The sequence below is a fragment of the Theropithecus gelada genome, chromosome 13 (genome assembly GCF_003255815.1).
Source record: "Theropithecus gelada isolate Dixy chromosome 13, Tgel_1.0, whole genome shotgun sequence".
Classification (NCBI taxonomy): Eukaryota; Metazoa; Chordata; class Mammalia; order Primates; family Cercopithecidae; genus Theropithecus; species Theropithecus gelada.
Genome location: NC_037681.1, coordinates 20,151,664 through 20,164,479, shown reverse-complemented (window position 1 = coordinate 20,164,479; position 12,816 = coordinate 20,151,664). Strand labels below are relative to the sequence as shown.

Here is a 12,816-nt window from a genome sequence, read left to right as displayed (position 1 = left end):
AACCAACAAGTAGAAAGGTTGGCAGCGGGGGGTGGGGGGCGGGGGGCAGGAGGCCTCGGTTTCCCCTCATCTCTCCAGGGGAAGCGCCCAGGACATCATTAGAACCATGCTCCTCTCTGACCCCCTCACTTGACAAGGAGGCATCTGAAACCCAGAGAGGTGAGCAGACTTGCCCGGGGCCACCCAGGAATTTGGTGGTCCTCCTAGGATCATGCCCTGAGCCTCTGGACCCTGAAACAGCTGAGGAATCCCTCAAAGAGCTGCCAGCCAGGTGCCCACCCAAATCCAGCTGCCAGGCTGGCGGGGGTAGAGGGGCTGCAGGCTGAGGGGATTTGCAGCTGGAACAGCTGCATCAAAGCTGAACCTGACGAACAGGGACCTGCTGCTGTGGCTGCTCCACCGGTCCTTCCCACACCGGGAGGAGGAAGGCTGCGTTTAACCCTCGGCTCCCCGACTGGGAATCCAAGTGGCGGGCCCAGGTAGCCTCTCACCCTCCCTTTGTGGCTGTGACTGGGCTGGGCTGAGCTGCGACACCAAGACACCTGGGTCCCCCACACCACAGCCCAGCCCTCTTCCCTCTTGAAGCAGCTCCAGTCCCCACGGGTGGGGAGTAAATTCCATCTGAGTCCCAGCTGCTCTGAGATTGGTGGGGTCCACCCTGCAGCTCCAGAAGGGGCCTGCCCTCTCCCCGGGGAAATCAAAGGTCAAGATCTTCGGCAACTCCCCGGCCTGCCCTGCGGGAGAGCGGGGGCCCCATGGGCTGCCGCAAGGACAGAAATAGCCCTGACTTTCCAGGGAGGGAGGCTCTTTTCTGGTCTCCAGTCTGTTCTGGTCCCCTCGCAGGCACCAGTGCTCCGTGGAGCCCGTAAGCTCAGGAAGAGTCAGGACCAACCCCCTGGGCAAGGCAGGGGTCAGGGGATTAGCAGGAGGCAACAGGAGGTTCAGAGGAGGGGGAGGTGCTGAGGACCCGGAAGTGGGAAGGGCCAGGATAGGGTAAGGGAAGAAGGGAGGAGAAGGGAGAGTGGAGGAAGGTGGGAACGTAGAATCCCAGGGGGTAGCGGGTGGGCGGTAAAGGGGCACCTCGTCTCTGAAACCACTGCGGATCAATCGTTGGCCTCAAGGCCACGCCAAGGGCAGGAGCCTTTGGCCAGGGTCAGTCCAGGGTGTGAGAAGATCAGAGCAGACAAGCCCGGGGGAGGGTGCGAGCTGACATCCAGGCCCTTCCAGCACTGGCCTTCTGACAACAGCCTTCCCCAAGCCCAGATGGAAAAGCGGACGGATGCAGGAGCACGAAGAATCCCAGAATCTAAAATTAGCCCAGAGCTCCCCGCCTCCCCTGCTGACAGTGAGCAGAGCCTGGGAGGGTGGTAGTCTTGTACCCCCTGCCAGGGCTCCTGCTCTCGTGGAAGGGCCAGCCAACAGGGAGAGCTGCCGAGAGTGGCTGGGGTCAGCAGGAGAGGCTCCCAAGCTCACACAGGGCAGGGGCTCTGCTGGACTGGGAAAGACCCAGAGCTTGAGCTCTGGTGCAGGAGGCAGGGCTGGGAAGAGGCAGAGGTTGGTGCTGGAGGCAGGGCTGTTGAGGAGGCAGAGTGAGGCCAGTGGGTGACACCACTGAAATGAGATTGGGTACGTTTATGTCCTGGTTCTGGATGACCTCAGCCGATTGCCTCTGCCTCAATTTCCTTGCCTGTGAAACAGGCATAGTAATCACATCAATTTCAGATGATGGGTGTCCGGCCCTGGACCCTAATATCTCAGGACTGTCATGATTCCTTTCACCACGGCACATCTCAGAGGGCCCCAAACCAATCCGTTACTCCAGAACCGTTTAACTTTATGCTAAGGTACAAAGGTGAGGAAAACACCACCGCCATCCTGCCCGCCATCCTGCCCACGAGCCTGACACTAAGAACAACTGATTAACTCCCAGAACCTTCATGTCTGGACCTCCCAGGGAGCTGGGCAGGGAGTGGCAGTGGGGGGAAGGCAGAGATGGAGCCCCAAGCTGGGGAACCCGGGGGACCACAGGGGCAATCCTGCCTGGGCAGACGAGGACACTAAGGCCCAGAGGGGGACCGAGTCCTGCCTAAGGACAGCCCAACAGGTGGTGGCAGGGACAGGACATGAATCCTGCGTTCCCCACCTCCCCCTGCCCTGCCACCCACAGCAACCAGGATCTGGGAGCAGAAAGCCCTGCCAGTGCCAGGGAAGCCAAATGCTGCCCAGGTCCGACTGCAGACAGGCCGATGCCTCCTCCCCAGCCAGCGGCAAACCCATTTGCAGGTGGGAGCTGGGCAAGGTCTCACACCCCTTGCCAGTGGCCCCCCACACACAGGGTGACCATGCAGAGGATGGGGAGAGGGTCCAGGACCTGATGAACCCACAAGCCTCCTCCACCTTGAGTACTGGTGACAGCTCAACCGGGCTCTCCTGCCACAGGTCCCTTCTTTAACAAGGGTCAGGAGTCCCTTCAGCCACAGTGCTCCAAAGAGGAGCTCTCAGCAGCCCCAAAGTTCTCAGCAGCCATCCCAAGGTAGAGCTGCCTCTTAAGGCCCTCTCAAGGGTATCCTTGCCATGTAAGGACCCAGGTTCTCAGAGAGGAAGTGCGGCTGTGGAATATTCCTCATCCTGCTCTGCCCAGCTCCTCTTACACTGCGTTCTGCAGCAGCAACATCTTAAGAAAGGGGTGTCTGGAAGGATGATGTGACCGGCTGAGACAGCTCCCATCCACCTGGTGAACTGCCAGGCCTAAGCGCCCCTGCGGGCCTCGCACCCGTCCCCCACGCCTGCCACCCTCACCGCCAGGTGACTTGCCAGGATTATTCCTGGAGGCAGAGGGCTGCACCTACCTCACTCCCACCTCTGCTGCTCTCAGCCAGTCTCTTCAACCTGTAGCCCTCAGATGGACTCAGGGCGAAATCAAAAGCAGGTCCTGCTCACAGAGAGCTGCAGGAATGGAGCGTGAGAGAGAAGGCCTGATAGGAAGCCAGGTCCTGGGCCCAGTTGCACCCCATTAGCTGAGGGGCCTGGGCAGGTGCCTGAGACTCCGCCCCCCAGTTCCTCATCTGAGAACTGAAAGAGATAGCAAAATGGGGACGAGCCAAGCACAGGTCCTGCCACACAGCTGACTGTCAGCAGATGTTTCCTGAATGTGGGCCTGCTATTCCTTGAGTTCAGATGCAATCCCTTCAGTGTGAAAGTGTGGCATGATGGGCAACCTGGGTCTAGATCTAGATCCAGCTCAGCCACCTGTGTCTGTGTGACGCCCTCTGAGGTAAGTCATCTCCTCTCTCTGGGCCCCAGTCTCTTCCTTCATACAGTTCAGGGGTTGGACTGAGCTGTCAGGAATGGAAAATCTAGAACACACCTGCCATCAATTACATAGTCTGTGGCAGTGGCAGACATGAACAATCAATCACAGCATAGTCACCTGCTGAATCCACCACGTGCAGTTTCAGGATCTTCAGATACCCAGCACTACCGAATGAGAGCCGGCCGAAGAGATGGAATCACGATTCTTCATCACCTGAATTTCACAGTTTTGTGATTTCAGGACCTAGAGAGGTCTCTTTAAGTCTCAATTTCGTTTTTTGTAAAATGATCACTCTCAGCAGGGTTGTGAGGATTAACGAGATAATGTATTCAAAATGGGCTTGCAAACAGTCCTGTTCCAGGAGGGTATAGCTTTCTACCACCACTTCCAAAGTCTGGGCGGGGTTCTCTACTCCCAGGCTCAAGGGCCTGCCCCTTGCAGACGCTTAAGCACCGGGGGACAATGTGGTCCAACAGAAAGAGGCTGGGCCTGGATGACCTCGAGCAGGTCACTACAGCTTTCTCGGCCTGTATTTTGCTAGTATAAAATGGGCTGATACTTACCTTATAGTCAGGCATAAGGATTTTTTATTTTTTTTATTTTTATTTATTTATTTATTTATTTTTTTAATTTTTTTATTTTTTTATTTTTTTTGAGGCGGAGTCTCGCTCTGTCGCCCAGGCTGGAGTGCAGTGGCCAGATCTCAGCTCACTGCAAGCTCCGCCTCCTGGGTTTACGCCATTCTCCTGCCTCAGCCTCCCGAGTAGCTGGGACTACAGGCGCCCGCCACCTCGCCCGGCTAGTTTTTTGTATTTTTAGTAGAGACGGGGTTTCACCGTGTTAGCCAGGATGGTCTTGATCTCCTGACCTCGTGATCCGCCCGTCTCGGCCTCCCAAAGTGCTGGGATTACAGGCTTGAGCCACCGCGCCCGGCTTTTTTTTTTATTTTTATTTATTTATTTATTTTTTTTTTGAGACGGAGTCTCGCTCTGTCGCCCAGGCTGGAGTGCAGTGGCCGGATCTCAGCTCACTGCAAGCTCCGCCTCCCGGGTTTACGCCATTCTCCTGCCTCAGCCTCCTGAGTAGCTGGGACTACAGGCGCCGGCCACCGCGCCCGGCTAGTTTTTTGTATTTTTTAGTAGAGACGGGGTTTCACCGCGTTAGCCAGGATGGTCTCGATCTCCTGACCTCGTGATCCGCCCGTCTCGGCCTCCCAAAGTGCTGGGATTACAGGCTTGAGCCACCGCGCCCGGCCAGGCATAAGGATTAAATGAGGTCACCAGACAAACAAGAGCCCGGATCAGTAAAAGGGAGTCAATGAACCATCCTTATCTACGCATATCAGGCCTCTGGGCATCAGCAGTGGGTACTTCGGCAGGTGTGGGGAGCTGAGAGCAGGGCAGGGCATGTCTTTCTTGTTAAGTCCTCAGTGAAGCCCATGTCCCCATGTCCGTCATGTCCGTCAGTGATGGTGGGTACACTGGAGGTCTTGCTGGTTGTCCCTAGCGGAAGCATGGCCCATGCCAGTACGGAGGTGGTGAGAGTGAAGATTCTGGGCCAATGTGGAAGTAAAGGGATGGCCTCACACTGAGGACCCTGGGGCTTCATGTCTCCTCCTTCCTCCCTCCCCTCCCTGGGCTGGCCACTGGTGCTGGCCCTGCCCACGGCCTCCTGCTGCCAGCCTGCCCTCTGCCCCCCTGCCCGTGGGACCAGGCCCACCTGGTTCAGCCCCGGGACTGCCCACTCTATGGCGACTAAGTAGGGCAGGAAGGCAGTGGCACCAGACCACCTGGGGCTAGCTTGGGGCCGTTTTCAAACTCAGTCACAATTCCACCAGTCACATCCTTTACACATGCTCTTCCCCCACCAAAACACCCTCCCGTCTCGCCTCTTGGTGTACTCCTGCTCTTCCTCCAAGACCCAACCCAAAGGCCACCTCCTCCAGGAAGCCCTCCCTTCTCCTCCCTCCCGGGAGTCAGTCTCAGGCTCCTCCAGCCACCCTCACCCATTGGCTTGTGATGATGAGTAAGGATGCTTCGTGGACAAAGGCGGGTAGGAAGGGCAGGGGCTTGGGGGGACCAGCCAGCCACATCTCAGGGAGGAGAGGACTACTGGCCCTGGGAGGGAGCCCCAGCTCATTGGGCCAACACCCAGAGTCTGCTGTGCCAGCCGCTGAGGAATAACTGCTCCAGGCAGCCCTTGGGCAATAAGGACACCACTTACTTATTACAAAATATCCTTTATTGATAAAATAGCTCAGAGTTTTTAAAAAAAAAAAAAAAAAAAGCAAAACAAAAAAACACCTGCATGTCGCAATAAGAGGTCACGGGGGTCCCATGGGGGCGCACACAAGTCTGGCCAGCAGAGGGTCACAGTCCGTCCCTCCCCTGGCCCAGCTCCCCACCACATCCCGGGGCGATGCTCTGGCCTCATAACAACCCACCGAGGACCGAGCTGGGCGGCCTCCCGCACCCCAGGAAGGACTCTTTTTGGTCCCCTCTATTCTCTCTACACTCAGAAAACTCCCTCGGTGCCCTTCCAAATCTGGCAGGTCCATCTGGCCTGTTGCCCCCACATCTGCCAAGCTAAGATGCCTGCTGGCCCAGCGTTGAAGCCAGGCCCTCCCCAAGGGAAGGCTGGGAAACCTCCTTTCCACACTTCCAACTGTCCTGGGTGCCGGGTTTGGGGTGGGACTGAGAACCAGGACGCGGGGGTCCTCAGTGCACAGCCCCATCAGAGTGGGGGGAGCAGCGTGGCTGTGTCTGAGGCCGTCCACAAACACCCCCCTGGCGGAATCAGTTGTGGTTCATAAGGACTCATTTGGGGCTTGGAGACCTGGCTGGTCACTCCAGTGGGAGACTCCCCTAGGGGCCCACCAGGCTCTCATGCCAGCACCCCACCTGGGGGCTCTGCCACCTGTCACAGGCTCTCATCTTAGACTGTTCCCAAGGCATGGATATTGTGGGCTGTCCTGAGGAAATTGCCTCCTTGCTGACAAAGGACTTATCCCCACTGGGGAGGCCCAAGCTGCTAAAAACCCTCTTGGTGCTGCAGGCAAAATGTCGAAACGCTGTCATGTAGCATAATAACTCAGACCTTTGCAGCCCCAAGAACACATTCTCAAAGAGATCTTTAACTTGAAATAGTGATTCTGTCTACCACTCCCTGCTTCCAGTTTGGGGTAGGAACTCACACACCCCAGGGACAGAACAAAAGTCTACAGGAAGACAGGTGGCGGTAAACACAGAGGAAAGGGATTTTTATATCACCGGATAATCACATTTTTGGTTCTCTAGTGCGCTCCCCCACGGAGCTCAAAGCTTTCATCTCCCTGCAGCAAGTAGGCGGCGAGCTATTGTCGCCCCGATTTTTGCAGGGGGTGAATGCCAGTGATCGGGGATCTCCCGTCGAGGCAGAGACCAGGCCTCCAAGACCGCCCCAGCGAGGCATCCACGTGGCCACCCACCTGCCGGAGGGGTGCTGGGTAAGGAAGCCGATCCATGGTTCTGGCCTTTAAAGGAACCACAGATCCAAAAACGGGTGAAGGGGGAAAGGAGGGCCCGGAGACGGTGCCACCCCATAAGCCCCCATCCCAGCGCCTGCCAGGGACCGCGAGTGCCTAGTGTGGGCGATCAGTCTTCGTGTCTTCCTCCTCCTCAGTAGCAAGCCCCCCTGGGAAAGTGGAAGGCTGGCTGCGTGCTCTTTGTGGGTGGGGGGAGATGAAAAAGAAACAAAAACACAAGCAAGTGACCTGCCAGGAACACAGGGTCCTCAAGAAAGGGAAGGCCAGACAGTGGCCTGGAGAGCTCGGGGCTCTGAGAAAGAAGTGCTCTCTCTTCTCCTGTCTGGCTATGTTCTGGAGAATTTGAACCACCTCCATCAGCCTGTGCTCAGGGAGAGGGTGGAGAAGGGGTCCCCCACAGCTAAGATGGCAAGGGGAGGCTTCACTGGGACCCTTGCTAACAGCCCCCCCGCCCATCCCTCCCAAGGGGTTCCTAAGACAAGGCCTGCAGGATCTGGGCAGGGAGCAGAAAGCCCAGGGGAGGCAGCCACACACAGCAGGGCAAGAAGCAGGGTGGCCCCGGCACCACCGCACCAACCCCACAGGGGCAGCGCAGGTGGGCTCACCAGGCCGTCTGGGTCCATGGGCGGCACAGGATCCTCCGGAAGGCACGGCGGAAGTCCTGGTTGAAGATGGTGTAGATGACAGGGTTCAGCGAACTGTTGCAGTAGCCGATCCAGAAGAAGAACTGGAAGAGGCCATGGGGCACCTTGCAGTGCTTCGGGCAGATGGCGCCCAGGCTGTAGCTGAAGAAGAAGGGGAACCAGCAGAGCACAAAAACGCCAATGACCACGGCCAGCACGAAGGTGAAGCGCTTCTCCCGGGTCAGCTGCGCCCGTCGACGCCACCACTGCCCACCTATAGCACCCACGCCCCTGCCCAGGAGCACCTGGCCACGTAGGGTGGCCAGCACCCGGGAGCCCTGTGGCTGCTGCAGCGGGGGGCTGCAAGCTGAGGCCGGAGACACTGGCCCTGCCTGGGGTTCACACTCTTCCTCCTCCTCCTCCTTCTCCTCTTCAGCTTCATCCTCTGGAGATGCCCCACAAACACCTTCCTTCTGGCCCTGGCCTGAGTCGGGAAGGGCAGCCCAACTGGGTGGCAAGGCCCGGGTCACAGTATCTTCAGAGGTCTCCCCCTCCTCCTTCTCCCCAGTGGACTTCGAGTGTCCATTGACCTCTCTGGCAGAAGCCAGAGAAGCCAGGGCTGGCAGCTTGGCTGAGGCCAAAGCCCCACCACGGTTGGGTCGGGGCTGCTTGGACTCACCCTGCCCAGGACCCCCCTTGGCCCTGGGACCTCTGCGGTTGCTGCGTTTGGCGATCAGGTAGATGCGCAGGTAGACAAGGATCATGATGAGGCAAGGAGCAAAGAACGATCCGATGCTGGAAGCCAGGATGTACCAGGCCTCCTGGTTGAGCTTGCACTGGGGGCGCCCGCGCGGCTGGGGGCCCTGGTCGCCCTTGTAGATGAGGGGCGGCAGCGAGATGACGGCGGCGATGAGCCACACGGTGAGGATGATGCACTTGATGCGGCGCGGGGTGCGCTTGGAGTTGTACTCCAGCGCGCGGCTCACGGCCCAGTAGCGGTCCAGGCTGATGGCGCACAGGTGCACGATGGACGAGGTGCAGAAGAGCACGTCCAGCGCCAGGTACACCTCGCACCACGTGCGCCAGAAGTACCAGTAGCCGAGGAGCTCGTTAGCCAGCGAGAAAGGGATGATGAGCGTGGCCACCAGGATGTCGGCGGCGGCCAGCGACACCAGGAACAGGTTCTGAGGGGCGCGCAGCGAGCGGCTGGTCAACACAGCCAGGATGACCAGCGCGTTGCCGAAGATGGTGAAGAGGATGAGGAAGGTGATGACCGCCGCGATGGCCGCCGTGGCCTGCACGGAGTAGGGGTCCTGGTGGTCCATGGCTGGGCGGGACGTGGGCAGAGGGAGCGCTGCCCGCCCGGTGCACCCCGTGGACGACAGCGCTGCCCGGTTCGGCTAGACGAGAGCGGCGCCCCTCCAGAGGCGCCGAGGGCGCTGGAGCCCCATGGCCTGCACGAGCGGGGCCTAGGAGGTCTGGAACACCCGGGACCGGCCGCCGCCCTCCTACATCCTCCTCCACCGGCGCCCGGGGTCCCTGCCGTCTGCCCCCGAGAAGTTTTCCAAGTTGTCCCGCCGCCGTCCCCGTCCCACGCGGGACTGGAGAAAGTCGCGCCCTCCCGCCACGCGGATGCCGGACGCGCTGGACCTGGGGGCGCGGGCCAGGCTGGGCCGGTTCTCGGAGGAGGCGTGGAGGAGGCGCGGAGGACCCTGCGCCCGCTCAGCTCCCGGGCTCTCGCCCCAGCGGCGCCTGCAGGGGAGCGGGGAGCGGGGCGCGCGGCTGGGAGGGCGGAGACTGGAGGCGGGCGCGGGCGCGGGAGGGAGGCGGGGCTGCGGGCGGACCGAGGTGGGCAGAAGGTGCGCTTCGCGGGAGGCGTGAGCCCCGGACCCCCGGACCCCCGGACCCCCCGCGCCCGGACCCCGCCCCGCGCCTCTGTCTCCTTCCTTCCCGGCGGCCGCACCTCGGGAGAGCGGAGGGGCCGGGCGGCGGGGGTCTCCGGCCCCCGGGCAGGACGCGTGCAGCTCTGGAGGGGTCGGTGGGAGCCGGGAGCCGGGACGCGGAGCTGGCGCGCGGGCCGGTACCGGGACGGGACCCTCCTCCGGGGGAGTCGGGCTGGGCCGGGCGCGGTGCGCGCTGCTCTCCCTTCCGCCGCCCGGGAGCCAGCAGGGAGGGCGGGGCGGGCGTGGGGCTGGGGGCCGGGTCGTAACACACCGCAGCCCCGCCCGGCCCGGCCGCGGAGACACCCCGCGGAGAGGTGGGGGAGCGGGGATCCGGCCCGACCCTTTCCCGGCGCTTCCCCTCGCGGACCGGCTCCGTCGGGCCAGCGAGCGCCCCCTGCTGCCGCCCGCGAGCCCAGCCCGGGTCCCGGAGCCACCGCTCGCAGCCTGGGACTTAGGACTTCGGCGTCTTGTGTCTGTGCAGCTGCCTCAGTTTCCTCCATTAAGGGCAAAGGAGGTAAGAGGGAAACTGGCTTGGACTCGAATCACAGCATTAACTGCGACTCAGCCAAGGGTTTGTACGGGGCACGGGGCGAGCTGCCGCCCCTTGACTGATGCGAAGGGGAGGTCCCTTCCTGGGAATAAAGCAAGGAGACCCTGCGGTGGCGGAGCAAAGCGTGGGGCCTTTGTCACACAACTCCAAGAAAAAGCAGGTCTCAGGGGCAGCTGTGAAGGGAGGAGTGTCCCTCCGCTTCTGTAGTGACCCCGGAGGAAGGGGTTGACCCTCCCTCCCTGCTGCGGTCCTGCCTGGCTCCCCCCCATATACACTGAAGCTCTTCTGGGGGTGACAGTGGAAAGAGGGTTGGGGTAAAAAAACTTCAGACTAAGGCCCCCCACTTGCCTTCAAAGAGCTATGAGCAACTGCTCTCCCTCAGGGCCCCCCCTCACTCTCCCTGCCACCCGCCAACAGCACCAGCCTGGGCAGCCCTGAGGGCATTTCCCCCCGCCCCCCGTTCTGGAGCCCCTAATATCATAAGCCCCGCCTTGAGCGAGGCCTCTTATTCACAGCCCAACTCTGCAAGGCATCCTCTGTGTAAATAAGCGCCAATCCACCTCTGACAGTGGGGCTCCCCGCAGGCCCCATCCAACCTGCTGGACCTCCTCTCCTCCCTGTCCCCTCCATGGGAGCAGAGCACGGGGCCTCTCAGTGCCCATGGACAATGTCTAGCGCCTCCCCAGGCTCAGGTGGGAGGTGCCCATCTCAGGTACCCAGACCAGCACCCCAGCCACAGCGGGGTGCTGGGAGTAGGTGCCTCCTTGATCCCCCCATCCCTGTCATTCTGCCAGACTCCCCAGCTCCGGTGAGGTGCAAGTGCCCACAGCCCCTGGTGTGGATGCTGCCAGGGCTGGGTTCGGACAGGGCAGTCAGCCTCCTCCCCACCCCCAACCCCAGGCTTCAGTTGGAAACCGACTACTCTGCTAGACAGTTTCCTGGATGTGTCTTTCCCACCCTCTGGGTTGGGCAGGACCTGGGCGCCGCCTGGGCATACATCACCAGTGATGGAGAGATGCCAGTAGCCCCTTCCCTGAGGAAGGACACAGGGTGGCCATGAGAGCCTGGGAGCAGCTACTTAGGCAAGTGCCTGCCCGTCCCGGGGTTCCCAAGGCCTGCACAGTCTGGGCCTGCCAGAGGCCCACGTGGGCATTGGGAGGAACGGCCTTTCTACCATCTCCAACCACACGTGGGTTGGGGGCCAGTGAGCCTCTCCCCAGACTCTGCAGCCAGCGTCAGCCTTTGTCTTCTGACCCATCTTCCTTCAAGGGGTGCTGCAGGAGCTGAGACTGGGTTGCCCGTGTGCCCTCCCCACCCTGCAAGTCCCCACTGAGGACGCTCACCTGGGCCTTCCTAGAAGTGACAACTTTGGGTCTACTGAGTGTCAAGCCTTGCTAGGCATCTTTCGTTGGGCCAGCTGGGCACGAGGCCAGGTGGGGACAGCCAGGGACAGAGTCTACAGCTGGCAGACCTGGGAGATATGTGCCCTCTGGGCAGCAGGAGCTGCTTTGGCATCCATACCGCTGCCCCAGGCTGTCGCCTTCTACTGCAGCCGTCTCCTCCCAGCTGCATCCCAGTACAGACAAGGGCAGTGTGGGTGCGCTGGCTCTCCAGGGCCGTGCAGGCCATGACATAACACAGCTCCTGCTCCTCTCTGAGGCTCACCGTCTTCCCACACACACACATACCCCTTCAGGTCTTGCCTGCTCCAACCAGCCCCATGAGGCTGCCAGGTGCAGGAATTGGAGCCTACTAGCCATAGCAAGGCTTCTTCCTTCAGCTCTTCCCAGACTAGACCTGACCTTGCGCCAACATCCTGTGCCACAGGGATAGGCATAGTTCAGTCCCGGACCAGCAACAGCCAGCAACAGAAGCAGCTGGAGCGTTCCCCGATGCATAGCAGGGGCGTGGGCAGGCAGGGCACAACGTGGATCCCAGCCCTCCATCCATGCCCTGCCAGGCCAGTGTTGGACTCTGGAAGTGCCCTGGGTCTCCACTCTCCAGACCTTCCCTGAGGCTGTTTGCTATGATGGAGATACCCTGTCACCCTTCCTTCTGTGCTTGGTGGGCTCCTACTCACACTTCAAGGCCCACTCACCAGTCACCACGCTCTCAGGCAGAGGAGGACCTCCATTTTCCAGGTTCCTTGATCCCAGGCGGCAGCACTTCCACACTCAGCACACTGTACCCAGATGGTGTCTGATGGGTTTGTTACATCGCCCCTGCCCAGCACAGTGGACATCCCTTCTCTGTCCCCAGTACCTGGCACAAGGTCATTGGCCGTGAGGGACAGTGGCAGCAGGCAACAGTGCACACGTAACATGAGCATTCTAAGACAGCCCAAATGAGGGTGCCCTGGAGGGATGTCCTTGGGAAGAGGGGCCATGGGGAAAGGACCTAGCCGTGGAAGCGATCCACCTTTTCCAAAGAAGGGCAAGACGGTTGTCCCATCGCTGGCTGTGAGACCTTAGTTGGAAGCCATGGAGCCACTTCTCCAGGCCTGAGAGGTGAGATAGTGCCACTAGATCTCCTGGGCTGGGGCTCCAGCAGCTCACAACGGTGCCTTCCCTCCCCTAAGGGCCCAGTGGGACAGACCCCCATTGGGCCACACACCTCACCCTTCTCCAGACGCCCCCACCACCCCCCGCCAACCAGCCTTTCAGTCCGTGGGACTCTTATCACCAGACCATCCTGTATGCCCCAACCTCCCCACTTCCCAGATCCTTGGGTCACGTCCTCTATGATAGAAGTCAGTCGTCCTCTCTGCATAAAGATCTTGACAAAACCCCAGCTCTGGTCAAACCTAAATCATCTACCCACTGCCTGCCTTTGACCAAGCAGCTGCTCTTTCCGGAGCAAAACAC

At 60.5% G+C, this 12,816-nt stretch overlaps 1 protein-coding gene across 1 annotated transcript; it reads right to left on the bottom strand.

Moving 5' to 3' along the window:
- Positions 1-5,535: 5,535 nt before the first annotated feature.
- Positions 5,536-9,184, bottom strand: ADRA2B (adrenoceptor alpha 2B). The gene has a single exon (XM_025354699.1). The coding sequence runs from the start codon at positions 8,782-8,784 to the stop codon at positions 7,438-7,440; it is 1,347 nt and encodes a 448-aa protein (XP_025210484.1). The 5' UTR covers positions 8,785-9,184; the 3' UTR covers positions 5,536-7,437.
- Between the last annotated feature and the right edge of the window lie 3,632 nt (positions 9,185-12,816).